General features: G+C 52.8%; 2 protein-coding genes and 1 long non-coding RNA gene across 7 annotated transcripts in view; 2 read left to right on the top strand and 1 right to left on the bottom strand.

Moving 5' to 3' along the window:
* The window catches only part of LOC126943324 (leukocyte immunoglobulin-like receptor subfamily A member 3), a 54417-nt gene that overhangs the window by 19063 nt on the left and 16622 nt on the right, over positions 1–18732 (top strand). The gene's annotated exons all lie outside the window — the stretch shown is intronic.
* On the top strand, positions 2678–16894 carry LOC126943331 (leukocyte immunoglobulin-like receptor subfamily A member 3). Its single transcript, XM_050771926.1, is given in 8 exon segments — positions 2678–2850; positions 3013–3048; positions 3238–3525; positions 3671–3833; positions 3835–3971; positions 4197–4493; positions 4747–5049; positions 16494–16894. Coding segments are annotated over 8 exon segments (1641 nt in total). The 5' UTR covers positions 2678–2816; the 3' UTR covers positions 16877–16894.
* Positions 9152–18732, bottom strand: part of LOC126943350 (uncharacterized) — a 23112-nt gene continuing 13531 nt past the window's right edge. Inside the window, exon 3 of the long non-coding RNA XR_007721740.1 lies at positions 9152–9242. This is a non-coding gene — a long non-coding RNA (uncharacterized LOC126943350). The remainder of the gene's footprint in view (positions 9243–18732) is intronic.

Here is an 18732-nt window from a genome sequence, read left to right as displayed (position 1 = left end):
AGAAGACTTCTAGGACCAGATGTGTGGGATTTTTTTTCCCCCAGACCCAGTAGCGAACTGTAGCTGGGTGTCCTCTAAGTCAACTCTGACGCTGTCTACCCAGAGACAGTCCCACATCTCACAGATTAAAGGCTAAGTCCCCAAGACTGTCCCCCACACCATTCCCAAGTGCAGACCTCCAGAACTTCTGATCGACTGGCTTCAAGTTGGGGATCCCATGACCCCCTCTTTGGGCTTGAATAATTTGCTGTAGCAGCTCACAGAACTCAGGGAAAGACTGACATTTCCTGGTTGAATACAAAGCACACTGCAGAGGACACAGATGAAGAGACACATAGCAGGAGGCACGGGGGAAGGGGCGCGGGGCTTCCATGCCCTCCCTGGACGCCACCCTCCAGGAGCTTCCACAGCTCAGCCATCCAGAAACTCATGAAACCCAGTCCTCTTGGGCTTTTATGGAAGCTTCATGATGTCAGCATTTCCTCCCACAAGGAACAGGGTGAGACCATCTTCTAGATGGGTCTCAAGAGCTACCATCAGAAAGGCAGGGAACATTCAAGTCTTGCCTTGGGCAGGTGAAGGAAGGGCAGGAGGTCAGAGGCCCCCCTAGGCCCAAAACAGCCAACATTCTAACAAAAGACTGTAACAAGCGTTATGAGAGTTATGAACCAGGAACCGTGGGTGAAAACCAGCATATATCCCAACATCACACTTTCCTCCCCGGATGCACTGTGGCTTGCCATGCCATGCACTCCAGATTGTAATCCTTGTTTCTCATTCCCAAATACACTCAAAATCCAGGCGACCCTGGAGCAACGCAACCTTGAATTCCTGGGGTCTCTTATGTGCACACGTTTTTCAAACAAATGGGGATCAGAACTATTGCATTTGTGAGAAGCAAGACTTGTGTATATGAACAGCGGGCTTTTCCTATATGCAGGTCCAGCAGAGACAATGTCAGGGCTGGAGTACCAGCAAGTTTTGTTACACGTAGCGGGTACTGAAACGAATTGCCTGTGTATCCCAAGAAACAACTGTACTGAGAGATCATATTCTCTAGGGGTTTATTTTTGTGTTTATTTTTATTTTAGGTTAAAGCTTTGGATAGAACACCCAGTGTCTCCTTGTCCATCTGAAGAACATGCTGCTATGTGGAAGCACATCCTTGAGATCCACAAGGAGACACTGGGCAAGGAGACAAGGATGCCCCACTCTATGGAAGTCCCCCTAATAAATGCTCTATGAACACCCTGGTGTTTAGTGCTTCTTTCTATGGAATCCCAGCAGCTCTATCACTGGACGGTTTGGTGCACTCCTTTGAGGGAACTCCTCTGGGCTGCTTGGGGTCCACTCGAGCCTCAGGTGTGGCTGGAAGACGCAGCCTCCCACCTTGGTCTGGAGCCCTGAGCTCCTCACTGTGTTACAGATCCTGAGGCTCCTCTCCGGGCTCCACTCAATGGCGGAAACCTACACCCTAATGAGCCCTTGATGGTCCCAGGAACCTGTGGCATCTCACCTCTGACTTCTGTTCTTTCTTGTGGATCCTTCTACACTCGGGGCTTCCACACATCTTTTTCTGCTCATGACATTGATGCTCTGGGTATTTCAGAAATGCCTGATGTACATTTCTCCATTAGGGTCAGATGTGACATCTTAAGTGGACACATCAATCACCTACGTAGACTGTGGAGTCCAACACCAAGACCCTCTCATGTCCCAAACACCTCAGGTCTTACCCTGGTCTGGAAATCAGGCAGAAATGAGCCCCTCCCAATGTCCAGGCACCACTCACCCCACAACCACAGTGACGAGTGGGATTCATGACAACAGTCTGCAAAGGAAGAAGCTGAGGCTCAGAGATGGGACACTACAGACCAAGGTCACATAGGCAGTGGATGAAAACCAGTCATCAAATAAGTATCAACTCCCTCCTCAGCACCTCAAATCAAAGCGCAAACATAAGCCATTGTTCCCAAAATGTTGACCAGGAATTGAGGTGCAGAGGGACGGCCAAGGACGCAAGGGGCACCGAGGAGGCAGGAAAGACTCAGAGGTTTGTTCCTGGGGGGAGGGGGTGGACGCTGTAGCAAAAAAAAAAAAAAAAAAAAAAAAAAAAAAAAGGAGAAGTTGAGAGGGAACTATTGAAAGAAAACCCACAGTCCAGTGCCAAGAAAGAGGTCAACTTTTCTTCCCCTATTTCCCTGCATTTCTCTTCTGTCCTCACTGCCACACACAGCTCAGCCTGGATGGCACAGTCAGTTGTGAGATGCGTCTCTCCTGATCTGAGTCTGCCTGCAGCATGGACCTGCATCTTCCCTGAAGCATCTCCAGGGCTGGAGACACCACTGCCATGGTAAGGACCACACAACGTGTGCTGATGGACGGGCTGAAGGAGGGAGGGAGACCTTGCGGGAGGCTGTGAGAAGGAAGGGGAAGCCTCTGCTACCCTCATCTGGAAGGGCAGACACAGGAAGCACGAGTTCTGTTTGCCGCTACATCCCGGCTCTTAGTGAGACGAGGATAAACCAGACAGACAGTGGCTGGGGGTCAGGAAACACCCCATTACAGTCTGAAATGTCTGCAGAGGGCCCGGTGCCTGCCCCAACCTCAGCCCTAAGAGAATGAGAGTCAGGATCCTGGGAGGTCAGGTCCGCTTCCTGTGTGGCTGCAGATGACAACACCCCAGGGGAAGGACCCAGCCTCCGAGCGTCCGCACAGGGTGGGAAGGAGGGGAGGCTATTTCTCTCTGTTTGTCTCTGTCCTGCCAGCACCAAGGGCTCATCCATCCGCACAGCAGGGCGTTGGGAGATGACGCCATGACCCCCATCCTCATGGTCCTGATCTGTCTCGGTGAGATTTGAAGAGGGAGGGGAGATTCTAATCTAGGAGGGACCTTACCCCACAGCCAAACTCTAGTGCATAAGGAGACCCCAGGGGCTCACAAAGATCCCAGGGAGGGGAGGACCTGCTCAGGCTTCAGGGGCAAATCTCTCACAGGGAACTCTCTTCCAGGGCTGAGTCTGGGCTCCAGGACCCACGTGCAGGCAGGTGAGTCTGTCCCCAGCTGTCCCAGGTCCCTCCTCCTCACTGGGGACAAGGGGCCACCCCTGTGCAGCTGGGGACGGGGAATAGCAGATCTGGGCTGACTGATGGGGGCGTGTGGAGGGTCCTGCAGCCAAGAGCTGAGATCTGTTGGGTGGGAAATGACTTAGAATCCGACCTCTGATTTCCTTTTAGGAATCCTCCTCCCCAAGCCCACACTCTGGGCTGAGCCAGACCGTGTGATCACCCAGGGGAGTCCCGTGACCCTCAGGTGTCAGGGAAACCTTGAAGCCCGGGAGTACCGTCTATATAGGGAGAGAAAATCAGCATCCTGGATTACATTGATACGACCAGAGCTTGTGAAGAAGGGCCAGTTCCCCATCCCATCCATCACCTGGGAACATGCAGGGCGGTATCGCTGTCAGTATTACAGCCACAGTTGGTGGTCAGAGCCCAGTGACCCCCTGGAGCTGGTGGTGACAGGTGAGAGGACACTCAGGGGTCCCAGCCCCAGGCTCTGTCCTCAGGAAGGGGGTCGGCTCTCAGGGGCGTCTCCCTCTCCAGCCCAGCCCTGGGGATGATGTGGGAGGTGTGAGACCCATTTACACTGTGCCTCCTTCTCTCCTAGGAACCTACAGAAAACCCACCCTCTCAGCCCTGCCCAGCCCTGTGGTGGCCTCAGGAGGGAACGTGACCCTCCAGTGTGACTCACAGGTGCCATTTGGCGGCTTCATTCTGTGTAAGGAAGGAGAAGATGAACACCCACAATGCCTGAACTCCAGCCCGTACCCGTGGGGCATCCCGGGCCGTCTTCTCCGTGGGCCCCGTGAGCCCGAGTCGCAGGTGGTCGTACCGGTGCTATGGTTATGACTCACGCTCTCCCTATGTGTGGTCTTTACCCAGTGATCTCCTGGAGCTCCTGGTCCCAGGTGAGAAATTCACAGCATTGCCTGGAGTTCCCTGAGTCTCCGGGCAGGTGGGGAGGAGCCGCGTCTCAGGGCAGCGCCAGGTGGGATGATGTTGGGACGAGAGGGCTCAGGGCTCCTGGGGCCAGAGACACAGGAAGATCAGCAGTGGTGAGGCCCAGGGGGAGAGGGAGGGTTTGTGGGGAAGCCTGAGGGTCGCTCCTGGAAACCGTGACCACCTTTTCCCAGGCGTTTCTAAGAAGCCGTCACTGTCAGTGCAGCCGGGTCCTGTCGTGGCCCCTGGGGAGAAGCTGACCCTCCAGTGTGGCTCTGATGCCGGCTACGACAGATTTGCTCTGTACAAGGAGGGGGAACGTGACTTCCTCCAGCGCCCTGGCCGGCAGCCCCAGGCTGGGCTCTCCCAGGCCAACTTCACCCTGGGCCCTATAAGGGTGTCCCACGGGGGCCAGTACAGATGCTACAGTGCACACAACCTCTCCTCCGAGTGGTCGGCCCCCAGTGACCCCCTGGACATCCTGATCGCAGGTGAGGAGCCCTGTGGGTTCAGTCAGGGACCCAGGCTCTGCACAGGCCCTGCCGGGAGAGCCCAGGAGGTGATGGCCAGGATGAGGGGTGGGGGTCCCAAGAGAGGGAGAGACAGACAGAGACAGGGGATGGGCGGGGAGGGGGAGACTCAGAGAAAACAGACAGAGAGACTGAGGGTCCCAGAGAGAGCCCTGGGGAGGTCTCAGCTCAGAACAAGGTGGGGCAGCCTCTCACCCATCCGTCTTCTTTCCAGGACAGACCCAGGCCAGACCCTCCCTCTCAGTGCAGCCGGGCCCCACAGTGGCCTCAGGAGAGAACGTGACCCTGCTGTGTCAGTCACAGGGATGGACGGACACTTTCCTTCTGACCAAGGAGGGAGCAGCTGATGCCCCCCTGCGTCTGAAATCAAAGCACCGGTCTCATATGTACCAGGCTGAATTTCCCATGAGTCCTGTGACCTCAGCCCACGCGGGGACCTACAGGTGCTACGGCTCATTGAGCTCCAACCCCTACCTGCTGACTCACCCCAGTGAGCCCCTGGAGCTCGAGGTCTCAGGTGGGGAGGAGCCGCGTCTCAGGGCAGCACCAGGTGGGATGATGTTTTCACGAGAGGGCTCAGGGCTCCAGGGGCCAGAGACACAGGAAGATCAGCAGCGGTGAGGCCCAGGGGGAGAGGGAGGGTTTGTGGGGAAGCCTGAGTGTCGCTCCTGGAAACCGTGACCACCTTTTCCCAGGTGTTTGTAAGAAGCCGTCACTCTCAGTGCAGCCGGGTCCTGTCATGGCCCCTGGGGAGAAACTGACCCTCCAGTGTGGCTCTGATGCCGGCTATGACAGATTCGCTCTGTACAAGGAGGGGGGACGTGACTTCCTCCAGCGTCCTGGCCGGAGCCCCAGGCTGGGCTCTCCCAGGCCAACTTCCCCCTGGGCCCTGTGAGGGGCTCCCATGGGGGCCAGTACAGATGCTCCGGTGCACACAACCTCTCCTCCGAGTGGTCGGCCCCCCCAGTGACCCCCTGGAGCTTGTGGTCTCAGGTGAGGGCCCTGACCCTGTCCTCTCTGAGCTCAAAGGCTCAGCTCAGGCCCTGCCTCCAGGGGAGCTCTGAAACAATAATGATTGAGGGCAGTGAAGGGGGAGGGTCTGCAGGGAAGGGCCCAGCCCATGAGAGGGTGGAAATAGACGGGACCTCCCACCCCTGGCTCCCATCCCTGAAGTCTCAGTAGGGTAAAGAGCAGGGAGTGCTGGGAGGAGACGGCGGTGAAGCTCAGAGATGAGATTCGACTCAGGGTGGAAGACGGAGGCCCCACACACTCCACTCCTGATGTCTCCACCTCAGAATCAGAGTCTCTGGGGTCCCAACCTCTAAGTCCTGACTCATGGGTGACAAAAAACAGCCACTCCTAGCTCAAGAGAAGTTTCTAGGCTCATCTCATTGCTACCTCCAATATTCGGGATCTGATTCGGGGCAGCAGAGGGCAGGGTGGACAGTAGGGTGTGGTCCACGTGGCTTCCTGGTGCTCCAGGGTTGGGGCAGGTGTTCCCTCCGTGGTGGTCAGAGGGGAGGGAGGTGTCTGAGGTTCGGCATTGATGAGTGGAGCAGCGGGGACTTTCCCCCTCCCCAAGCAGGACTCCCAGGAGCCATCACCTCTCATGGGGAGCCAGGGCCAGCGGAGATCACAGGCAGGTGCTTGCTCTAGGAGTCAGGTGGGAGGAGCCCGGGGAGGTGGGGCTGGGACTGTGATGGCTCAACCTCTCCTTGGGAGGTGGAACTTCTGAAAAATTTGGTTCCCCTCGCACCCAGGACTCCCCATCTGAATAACGGGGAACCCCCTGGATGTGACCACCCCAAAGCCCCTTCATTTCTGACCTTCTGGGGCATCTGGGATGCGTCATCCTAGATCTGCTCCCGCCTGCAGCCCTCTCAGGCCCTGTCCTGATTGTCCCAATAACTGTAAGGGTTTAAAAAAAAAAAAAAAAAAAAAAAAAAACCAACAGAGACGGGGGCAGGTGGTGCATGCAGTTTTGCTCATCCCTCCTGGAATCTCAGCTTAGTAAGACAAAGCCACAATATTTTGGAAACAACAAATGTTTACAAACCCCACTGGTTGACAATCTCCCCTGTCTCATGTATAAGAGAAAATCTCTCCATTTTTCTACTAAAAGCAACACCTGGCACAGCTCTGCAGGACCCCCAGACTCCGACCTTGTCCTGCAGGATGTGTGATGAGTAGAGAAAGGAGAACAGGCTGGGTCAGCAGGATCTGGGGCCCAGTCTGACTTGGACACGGGGAAGATGCTGGACTGATGGAGGAGGAAGAGAGGCAGGAGAGATGGAGAGAGGACAGACAGACGTTCCCTTGGCAGCTCTCATTTCTCATTTCCAAGGGCCCCTGAGAATGAGCCCCTCACCCACACCTGCGGGGTCCCTGGGCCGTCTCAGGACTGGAGAAGAAGCTGCTCAGGCCTCGGTGGGATCTGACTGTGATGAGGCTGGAGTGTGCCCCAGACCCGCTCCTTTAGAGAGAAGCACCCCGGCTGTGGGTGCCCCTCACACTGCCCCTCCTGTGCCCATCTGGAGGCTTCTGTGCTCAGGGCACCCCTGAGAATAAGGAGGGGCTGTGCACCTGCTCCCTGAACGAGTTAGGGAATTATTCACAGCTCATCCTTTGTACAACTCATTTCTACTCTGCGTTTTCTATACGCACGTGTCCATCGTTCCTTTTTCTCTAAAACTTTTAAAACAATATTTGAATATATAAATTTATAATTGTGTTTGTTGTATGCATTTATTATTTAAAAATCATGAATGATACTCCCCCTTTAATTGGGTCTTGATTTAATTCACACATTCAATGTAGGAACAAATTTCTCATTAATATCAAATCTTCCTCCTTTAGACATTCAAAATGGAAATTTTCTTAATGAATTTAAGAAGTGCTTTGAAATTTTGCTCATAAGAATATTGTATGCTCATTTTAACTTAAAGACTTATTCAACATCTTTAACAATTTTTAGGTGAGATATTTGATTTATCTTTTTTAAAATAAGAGATAGGTATCCATGAGAAAGCGACTGGTTTGAGCATATTCTTTTAAATTCGTATTCACTCACTACAGAATTACTCGTTTCTAATTACTTTTCAGTAGATCTCTTTTAATTTCTGGTAAAATTTATATAAATTATAAAACATGGAAATTTGATTTATTTCTAAATTGTATAGCAATATTTCTCAAATACTAACATGTATATAACTTCATATTAAGCATATATCTGAAGTTTTACATATATACACATGTTTATGTACAGTTATATACTTACATCTGAATGTGTGTAGGTATATCTAAATACATTTTTATGTGTATTCATCCATATGCTTAATATATTTGACGTGACAGATCTTTACATGTTTGTTATTGGTTTTCTCAGCTAGTTTCACACTTCCTGAAAGCAGAAATATTGATTTATGAAGCTCGGTTAGCACCACCACTTAGCACATGCTTATCTGTGTGTGTGGGTGTGTGTGCACCTGTATTGCATTCTAGGGGTTCCTGCCTGTATGAGGAATTAGTTACCTAGGGATTAAACGGAAGATGAAACCCCAGGTGAAGTGGCTGAGGGCATGAAGGGGAGGCAGGCCCAGACTTTCACCCCTCTGTGCTCCTGACATTCAGGAGCCCCTGAGGTCCAACCCCTCCTCCATGGAGCCTGCGTCTTCAGCTGGTGGATACGTGAGACTCTCATCTCCAGGGAAACTGACTGCTGTGGTCCTGCACCTGCTCCCTGCAGCCTGTTAGGGCTCAGAGAGCATACAGAGAGCACACAAGGTCTTGGTTATTTCTGGACTGGGGACCACTTTCCTGATAGATGCTGAGTTCCTGGAGTGCAGGAAAACTCTCCCGAATGACTCGGGAGCCGAGCTTGGATTTGTAGGGCACAGGAAGTCTGACATAATTAATGAGGAGACTGGAGGGAACCCTGCTACAGCAGAGGAAGGGTTTCTGAGGAACTCCATAAAACTCATGTCAAGAGACACAAGGGAAGAGAAGAATGCAGAACCCAGGAGCGAGGCTGGCCTCAGGGCTCTTCTCCACTGTTTTGATTCTCAGGAGCAGCTGAGACCCTCAACCCGTCACAAAACCAGACAGACTCCAAGACTCGTGAGTGAGGAGATGCTCTCGGTTATGGGACTGGCACAGAGGGCCAGGGACTGTCCAGGGGAGGTGGGTGCCCTGGGTGGACATCCAGGGGTCCCGGGGTGATTCTGACCTGCCGTGACCTCTGTGACCTCTTTGTCCACCACCCCTAGGCCAACACCCACAGGATTACACAGTGGAGAATCTCATCCGCATGGGCGTGGCTGGCTTGGTCCTGGTGGTCCTCGGGATTCTGCTATTTGAGGCTCAGCACAGCCAGAGAAGCCCCCAAGATGCAGCCGGCCGGTGAACAGCAGAGATGACAATGCTCCCATCAGAGTGGTGGAGCCTCAGGGACAGATCTGATGATCCCAGGAAGTTCTGGAGGACAATCTAGGACCTACGTTATCTGAACTCTCTGCTGGTCACTTCTAGAGACAGGAATCCATATTTGTGTGCAGGGAAACTGTCTGTGGTGATTCCTAGAAGATCATTAAACTGTGATACATTTTTTTAACTATGAATGTTGACTTTCCTCGAATGGATCCCCCTTTTATACCATCCCCAGACATGAGGCTCCATCCCACATGGCAGCGTTGGGTCCACACCTCCACACACCTGCGTGCTCTGGTCCACGGCATGTAACACAGTCTTCCTTATTCCTCATTGTCACACTCCTTGATGTCCCTTACTGAGCCGCCATCTCCTCAGTTCAGAGATCCAAACCTGAACCACCAACTAAGTCAACGACAGATCAAATTCCAACCAGGTAAAGATAAATCCACCCTGAGACCCTGACAGCCTCTCTGCACCCTTCGAGCTCTTCCCTCCTTCTCAGATGCTCTGTGTGCAACTTTTCCTGAAATATCACCACTTGGAATCATCACTCACACATTTCAAGTGACACCACAGCTATGCTGATTCTGAAAAAAGACATCTTTCAAATGCTATTATTGGTGGTATCTACCAGTTTCTGTGACATAAATATTTCTTTTCATGGCCCAAATCAAGGTGCCATTGTCACGGAATGTAGGGTTGGGAAGTGAGTGACACAGGTGTCTTCACTAATGAGCACCAGGCACCTGTGGCACATCCCACTGAGAGCTCACTCATCTACCTACAGTCCTTTCTAATTCAGGGGCAATGATCACTTCGGCTTCAGTGTTATGGCACAGGCCAAATGAAACTCTGACACTGCTATCCTAGTATATCCACAAAAGACAGACATATTAATATCTGATGTGAGAGATAACACGGCTCACTTAAAAATCTAAGTACAACATAAGAAAGATGTTGACATAATTGTGCAGGTTCAATGAAAGAATGTTTTGTTCTTTTGTTTTGTGTTGTTTTGTTTTTGAGATGGAGTTTCGCTGTCACCCAGGCTGGAGAGCAAAGGCGCGCTCTCGGCTCACTGAAACATCCCCCCTCCCAGGTTCAAGCAATTCTCCTGCCTCTGCCTCTCGAGTAATTGGACTACAGCTGTGCACCATTATTCCCGGCTAATCTTTGTATTTTTAGTAGAGACGGGGGTCTCACCATGTTAGTCGGGCTGGTCTTGAACTCCTGACCTCAGGTGATCCACCCGCCTCGGCCTCCCAAAGTGCTGGGATTACAGGTGTACGCCACTGCACCTGGCCGATGGAAGAATTCTTAAATGACTTGTCCTACTTTCTGCTGGTTCAGACACTCCTTGGCTTGGGGTAGTGTTGCGCCAATTTCTGCCTCCATCTTCTCAGTGCCTACGTCTACCTGGGTACCTCTGTCTTTACACCCATTCTTCTCTGTGTGTCTCTTCTCTTCTTCAGATTATGATATCACTCAGATCAAATTAGGACCCATTCTAATTCATTATGATCTCTTGATCATGACTTAAATGCATTTGCAAAGACTATTTCCAACTATGTTCACATTTATAGCTAATGGAGCTCAGCATTTCAACATGTATATTAGAGGAACAAGTCAATTTATAACAGTGTCTACAAGAAAAGTACGCATAGAAATACATTTATCCAAATACAAAAAGTAGCTGGGGGTGGTGGTACACGCCTGTAAACGCAGCTACTCAGGAGTATGAGGCAGCAGAATCGCTTCAACCCAGGAGGCAAAGGTTGCAGTGAGCTGAGATGGTGCCTTGGCACTCCAGCCTGGGCAACAGAGTGAGACTCTGTCTCAAAAAAAAAAAAAAAAAAAAAAGAGAAATACATTTAACCAAAGAGATGCAATACGTACACATTGACAATTTAAAACTACTGCTCAAAGAAATAACAAAAGACCTAAATGAGGAAAACGTCATCCCAGTATCATAAATCAAAAGGTTTAAGGTTAATTCTGTCCCTCTTCCATGTCCTTCACCCTCCTCCTGTTTTGACAAGGTTTATCACTAGCTATTCTTTAGGACATCAGGAATTCAGATAAGATGCTCTTGAGAGAACACTTGCTCAGCAATGCCATTTCCTCCAAAGGACTGACGGCAACTCTGGCTTTGAACCTCTGGAACCAGGGAACTCTGTTTCTAGGCAGCTCTGCCAGCCTCTCCCTTGTTGCTGATAAGAACTTCCTCTACCTCTCTAGGTACAGAGAGCTCTCTCTACAGTGCTCTTCCTCTACTCTCACATCACAGGAATCATCAACACAGAAGACTTCTAGGACCAGATGTGTGGGATTTTTTTTTTCCCCAGACCCAGTAGCGAACAGTAGCTGGGTGTCCTCTAAGTCAACTCTGATGCTGTCTACCCAGAGACAGTCCCACATCCCACAGATTAAAGGCTAAGTCCCCAAGACTGTCCCCCACACCATTCCCAAGCGCAGACTTCCAGAACTTCTGATCGACTGGCTTCAAGATGGGGATCCCATGACCTCCTCTTTGGGTTTGATTAATTTCCTGTAGCAGCTCACAGAACTCAGAGAAACACTGACATTTCCTGGTTGAATACAAAGCACACTGCAGAGGACACAGATGAAGAGACACATAGGAGGAGGCATGGGGGAAGGGGCACGGGGCTTCCATGCCCTCCCTGGGCGCCACCCTCCAGGAGCTTCCACAGCTCAGCCATCCAGAAACTCATGAAACCCAGTCCTCTTGGGCTTTTATGGAAGCTTCATGATGTCAGCATTTCCTCCCACAAGGAACAGGGTGAGACCATCTTCTAGATGGGTCTTAAGAGCCACCATCAGAAAGACAGGGAACATTCGACTCTTGCCTTGGGCAGGTGAAGGAAGGGCAGGAGGAGGTCAGAGGCCTCCCCTAGGCCCAACACAGCCAACATTCTAACGAAAGACTGTAACAAGCGTTATGGGAGTTATGAACCAGGAACCGCGGGTGAAAACCAGCATATATCCCAACATCACACTTCCCTCCCCGGATGCACTGTGTCCTGCCATGCCATGCACTCCAGATTGTAATCCTTGCTTCTCATTCCCAAATACACTCAAAATCCAGGCAACCCTGGAGCAACGCAACCTTGAATTCCTGGGGTCTCTTATGTGCACACGTTTTTCAAACAAATGGGGATCAGAACTATTGCATTTGTGAGAAGCAAAACTTGTGTATATGAACAGCGGGCTTTTCCTCTATGCAGGTCCAGCACAGACAATGTCAGGGCTGGAGTACCAGTGAGTTTTGTTAAGTGTAGCGGGTACTGAAATGAATTGCCTGTGTATCCCAAGAAACAACTGTACTGAGAGATCATATTCTCTAGGGGTTTATTTTTGTGTTTATTTTTATTTTAGGTTAAAGCTTTGGATAGAATACACCCAGTGTCTCCTTGTCCATCTGAAGAACATGCTGCTATGTGGAAGCACATCCTTGAGATCCACAAGGAGACACTGGGCAAGGAGACAAGGATGCCTCATTCTATGGCAGTCCCCCTAATAAATGCTCTATGGACACCCTGGTGTTTAGTGCTTCTTTCTTTGAAATCCCAGCAGCTCTATCACTGGACGGTTTGGTGCACTCCTTTGAGGGAACTCCTCTGGGCTGCTTGGGGTCCACTCGAGCCTCAGGTGTGGCTGGAAGACGCAGCCTCCCACCTTGGTCTGGAGCCCTGAGCCCCTCTCTGTCATTGCAGATCCCGAGGTTCCTCTCCCCGCTCCACTCAGTGGCGGAAACCTACACCCTAATGAGCCCTTGATGGTCCCGGGATCCTGTGGCATCACACCTCTGGCCTCTGTTCTTTCTTGTGGATCCTTCTACACTTGGTGCTTCCACACATCTTTTTCTGCTCATGACATTGATGCTCTGGGTATTTCAGAAATGCCTGATGTACATTTCTCCATTAGGGTCAGATGTGACATCTCAAGTGGACACATCAATCACCTTCACAGACTGTGGAGTCCAACACCAAGATCCTCTCATGTCCCAAACACCTCAGGTCTTACCCTGGTCTGGAAATCAAGCACAAATGAGCCCCTCCCAATGTACAGGCACCACTCACCCCACAACCACGGTGACGAGTGGGATTCATGACAACAGCCTGCAAAGGAAGAAGCTGAGGCTCAGAGATGGGACACTACAGACCAAGGTCACATAGGCAGTGGATGACAACCAGTCATCAAATAAGTATCAACTCCCTCCTCAACTCCTCAAATCAAAGCGCGAACATAAGCCATTGTTCCCAAAATGTTGACCAGGAATTGAGGTGCAGAGGGACGGCCAAGGACGCAAGGGGCACCGAGGAGGCAGGAAAGACTCAGAGGTTTGTTCCTGGGGGGAGGGGGTGGACGCTGTAGCAAAAAAAAAAAAAAAAAAAAAAAAAATTAAAAAGGGGAAGTTGAGAGGGAACTATTGAAAGAAAACCCACAGTACAGTGCCAAGAAAGAAGTCAACTTTTCTTCCCCTATTTCCCTACATTTCTCTTCTGTCCTCACTGCCACACGCAGCTCAGCCTGGACGGCACAGTCAGTTGTGAGATGCGTCTCTCCTGATCTGAGTCTGCCTGCAGCATGGACCTGCGTCTTCCCTGAAGCATCTCCAGGGCTGGAGACACCACTGCCATGGTAAGGACCATACAACGTGTGCTGATGGACGGGCTGAAGGAGGGAAGGAGACCTTGCGGGAAGCTGTGAGAAGGAAGGGGAAGCCTCCGCTACCCTCATCTGGAAGGACAGACACAGGAAGCACCAGTTCTATTTGCCGCTACATCCCGGCTCTCCGTGAGACGAGGATAAACCAGACAGACAGTGGCTGGGGGTCAGGAAAGACCCCATTACAGTCTGAAATGTCTGCAGAGGGCCCGGTGCCTGCCCCAACCTCAGCCCCAAGAGAATGAGAGTCAGGATCCTGGGAGGTCAGTTCTGCTTTCTGTGTGGCTGCAGATGACAACACCCCAGGAGAAGCACCCAGCCTCCGAGTGTCCACACAGGGTGGGAAGGAGGAGAGGCTATTTTTCTCTGTGTGTCTCTGTCCTGCCAGCACCGAGGGCTCATCCATCTGCAGAGCAGGGTGTTGGGAGGAGACGCCATGATACCCATCCTCACGGTGCTGATCTGTCTCGGTGAGATTTGAAGAGGGAGGGGAGATTCTAATCTAGGAGGGACCTCACCCCACAGCCAAACTCTAGTGCATAAGGAGACCCCAGGGGCTCACAAAGATCCCAGGGAGGGGAGGACCTGCTCAGGCTTCAGGGGCAAATCTCTCACAGGGAACTCTCTTCCAGGGCTGAGTCTGGGCTCCAGGACCCGCGTGCAGGCAGGTGAGTCTGTCCCCAGCTGTCCCAGGTCCCTCCTCCTCACTGGGGACAAGGGGCCACCCCTGTGCAGCTGGGGATGGAGAATAGCAGACCTGGGCTGACTGATGGGGGCGTCTGGAGGGTCCTGCAGCCAAGAGCTGAGATCTGTTGGGTGGGAAATGACTTAGAATCTGATCTCTGATTTCCTTTTAGGAATCCTCCCCAAGCCCACCCTCTGGGCTGAGCCAGACCGTGTGATCACCCAGGGGAGTCCCGTGACCCTCAGGTGTCAGGGAAACCTTGAAGCCCGGGAGTACCATCTATATAGGGAGAAAAAATCAGCATCCTGGATTACATTGGTACGACCAGAGCTTGTGAAGAAGGGCCAGTTCCCCATCCCATCCACCACCTGGGAAGACGCAGGGCGGTATCGCTGTCTGTATTACAGTCACAGTTGGTGGTCAGAGCCCAGTGACCCCCTGGAGCTGGTGGTGACAGGTGAGAGGACACTCAGGGGTCCCAGCCGCAGGCTCTGTCCTCAGGAAGGGAGTCGGCTCTCAGGGGCGTCTCCCTCTCACAGCCCAGCCCTGGGGATAATGTGGGAGGTGTGAGTCCCATTTAACACGGTGCCTCCTTCTCTCCTAGGAGTCTACAGCAAACCCACCCTCTCAGCCCTGCCCAGCCCTGTGGTGGCCTCAGGAGGGAATGTGACTCTCCAGTGTGACTCACAGCTGGCATTTGGCGGCTTCATTCTGTGTAAGGAAGGAGATGAACACCCACAATGCCTGAACTCTCAGCCCAGTACCCGTGGGTCATCCCGGGCCGTCTTCTCCGTGGGCCCCGTGAGCCCGAGTCGCAGGTGGTCGTACCGGTGCTATGGTTATGACTCACGCTCTCCCTATGTGTGGTCTTTACCCAGTGATCTCCTGGAGCTCCTGGTCCCAGGTGAGAAATTCACAGCATTGTCCGGAGTTCCCTGAGTCTCCAGGCAGGTGGGGAGGAGCCGCGTCTCAGGGCAGCGCCAGGTGGGATGATGTTGGGACGAGAGGGCTCAGGGCTCCTGGGGCCAGAGACACAGGAAGATCAGCAGTGGTGAGGCCCAGGGGGAGAGGGAGGGTTTGTGGGGAAGCCTGAGGGTCGCTCCTGGAAACCGTGACCACCTTTTCCCAGGCGTTTCTAAGAAGCCGTCACTGTCAGTGCAGCCGGGTCCTGTCGTGGCCCCTGGGGAGAAGCTGACCCTCCAGTGTGGCTCTGATGCTGGCTACGACAGATTTGTTCTATACAAGGAGGGAGAACGTGACCTCCTCCAGCGCCCTGGTCAGCAACCCCAGGCTGGGCTCTCCCAGGCCAACTTCCCCCTGGGCCCTGTAAGGGTGTCCCACGGGGGCCAGTACAGATGCTCCGGTGCACACAACCTCTCCTCCGAGTGGTCGGCCCCCAGTGACCCCCTGGACATCCTGATCTCAGGTGAGGAGCCCAGCGGGTTCAGTCAGGGACCCAGGCTCTGCTCAGGCCCTGACGGGGGATCCCATGTGGTGATGGCCGGGATGAGGGGTGGGGGTCCCAAGGGAGAGAGAGACAGACAGACACAGGGATGGGTGGGGAGGGGGAGACTCAGAGAAAACAGAGACAGAGACTGAGGGTCCCAGAGAGAGGCCTGGAGAGGTGTCAGCTCAGAACAAGGTGAGGCAGCCCCTCACCCATGTTTTTTCTTTCCAGGACAGAACCAGGCCAGACCCTCCCTCTCAGTGCATCCTGGCCCCACCGTGGCCTCAGGAGAGAACGTGACCCTGCTGTGTCAGTCACAGGGATGGATGGACACTTTCCTTCTGACCAAGGAGGGAGCAGCTGATGCCCCCCTGCGTCTGAAATCAAAGCGCCGGTCTTACATATACCAGGCTGAATTTCCCATGAGTCCTGTGACCTCAGCCCACGCGGGGACCTACAGGTGTTACGCCTCATTCAGCTCCAACCCCTACCTGCTGACTCACCCCAGTGAGCCCCTGGAGCTCGAGGTCTCAGGTGGGGAGGAGCCACGTCTCAGGGCAGCGCCAGGTGGGATGATGTTGGGACGAGAGGGCTCAGGGCTCCTGGGGCCAGAGACACAGGAAGATCAGCAGCGGTGAGGCCCAGGGGGAGAGGGAGGGTTTGTGGGGAAGCCTGAGGGTCGCTCCTGGAAACCGTGACCACCTTTTCCCAGGTGTTTCTAAGAAGCTGTCACTCTCAGAGCAGCCGGGTCCTGTCGTGGCCCCTGGGGATAAGCTGATCCTCCAGTGTGGCTCTGATGTCGGCTACGACAGATTCGCTCTATACAAGGAGGGGGGATGTGACTTCCTCCAGCGCCCTGGCCGGCAACCCCAGGCTGGGCTTTCCCAGGCCAACTTCCCCCTGGGCCCTGTGAGGGGCTCCCATGGGGGCCAGTACGGATGCTACGGTGCACACAACCTCTCCTCCGAGTGGTCGGCCCCCAGTGATCCCCTGGAGCTTGTGGTCTCAGGTGAGGGCCCTGACCCTGTCCTCTCTGAGCTCAAAGGCTCAGCTCAGGCCATGCCTCCAGGGGAGCTCTGGAACAATAATGATTGAGGGCAGTGAAGGGGGAGGGTCCACGGGGAAGGGCTCAGCCCATGAAAAGGTGGATATAGACGGGACCTCCCACCCCCGCCTCCCACCCCTGAAGTCTCAGTAGGGTAAAGAGCAGGGAGGGCTGGGAGGAGATGGGGGTGAACCTCAGAGATGAGATTCAACTGAGGGTGGAAGACGGAGGCCCCACCTGCTCCCCTCCTGATGTCTCCACTTCAGAATCAGAGTCTCTGGGGGTCCCAACCTCTAAGTCCTAACTCATGGGTGACAAAGAAACAGCCATTCCCAGCTCAAGAGAACTTTCTAGATTCATCTCACTGCTACCTCCAATATTCGGGATCTCATTCAGGGCAGCAGAGGGCAGGGTGGACAGTAAGGGTGTGGTCCGCGTGGCTTCCTGGTGCTCCAGGGATGGGGCAGGTGCTCCCTCCGTGGTGGTCAGAGGGGAGGGAGGTGTCTGAGGTTCGGCATTGATGAGTGGAGCAGCGGGGACTTTCCCCCTCCCCGAGCAGGATTCCCAGGAGCCATCACCTCTCATGGGGAGCCAGGGCCAGCGGAGATCACAGGCAGGTGCTTGCTCTAGGAGTCAGGTGGGAGGAGCCCGGGGAGGTGGGGCTGGGGCTGTGATGGCTCAACCTCTCCTTGGGAGGTGGAACTTCTGACAAAGCTGGTTCTCCTCGCACCCAGGACTCCCCATCTGAATAACGGGGAACTGCCTGGATGTGAACACCCGAAGGCCCCTTCATTTCTGACCTTCTGGGGCATCTGGGATGCGGCTCATCCTAGATCTGCTCCCACCTGCAGCCCTCTCTGGCCTTGTCCTGATTGTCCCAATAACTGTAAGGGTTTACAAACAAAAAACAACGGAGATGGGGGCAGGTGCATGCAGTTTTGCTCATCCCTCCTGGAATCTCAGCTTAGTAAGACAAAGCCACAATATTTTGGAGAGAACAAAAGTTTACAAACCCCACTGATTGACAATCTCCCCTGCCCCATGTGTAAGAGAAAATCTCTCCAATTTTCTACTAAAAGCAACACCTGACACAGCTCTGCAGGACCCCCAGACTCCGACCTTGTCCTGCAGGATGTCTGATGAGTAGAGAAAGGAGAACAGGCTGGGTCAGCAGGATCTGGGGCCCAGTCTGACTTGGACACGGGGAAGATGCTGGACTGATGGAGGAGGAAGAGAGGCAGGCGAGATGGAGAGAGGACAGACAGACGTTCCCTTGGCAGCTCTCATTTCTCATTTCCAAGGGTCCCTGAGAATGAACCCCTCACCCACACCTGCGGGGTCCCTGGGACATCTCAGGACCGGAGAAGAAGCTGCTCGGGCCTCTGTGGGATCTGACTGTGATGAGGCTGGAGTGTGCCCCAGACCCGCTCCTTTAGAGAGAAGCACCCCGGCTGTGGGTGCCCCCACACTGCCTCTCTTGTGCCCATCTGAAGGCTTCTGTGCTCAGGGCACCCCTGAGAATAAGGAGGGGCTGTGCACCTGCTCCCTGAACGAGTTAGGGAATTATTCACAGCCCATCTTTTGTACAATTCATTTCTACTCTGCGTTTTCTATACGCATGTGTCCATCGTTCCTTTTTCTCTAAAACTTTTAAAACAATATTTGAATATATAAATGTATGATTTTATTTGTCGTATGCATTTATTATTTAAAAGTCATTAATGATACTCCCCCTTTAATTGGGTCTTGATTTAATTTACACATTCAATGTAGAAACAAATTTCTCATTAATATCAAATCTTCCTCCTTTAGACATTCAAAATGGAAATTTTCTTAATGAATTTAAGAAGTGTTTTGAAATTTTACTCATAAGCATATTGTATGCTCATTTTAACTTAAAGACTTA

The sequence above is a fragment of the Macaca thibetana genome, chromosome 19, assembly GCF_024542745.1.
Source record: "Macaca thibetana thibetana isolate TM-01 chromosome 19, ASM2454274v1, whole genome shotgun sequence".
Lineage (NCBI taxonomy): Eukaryota > Metazoa > Chordata > Mammalia > Primates > Cercopithecidae > Macaca > Macaca thibetana.
The sequence above is the reverse complement of the archived record's forward strand: the minus strand, read 5'-3'. Positions and strand labels throughout refer to the sequence as shown.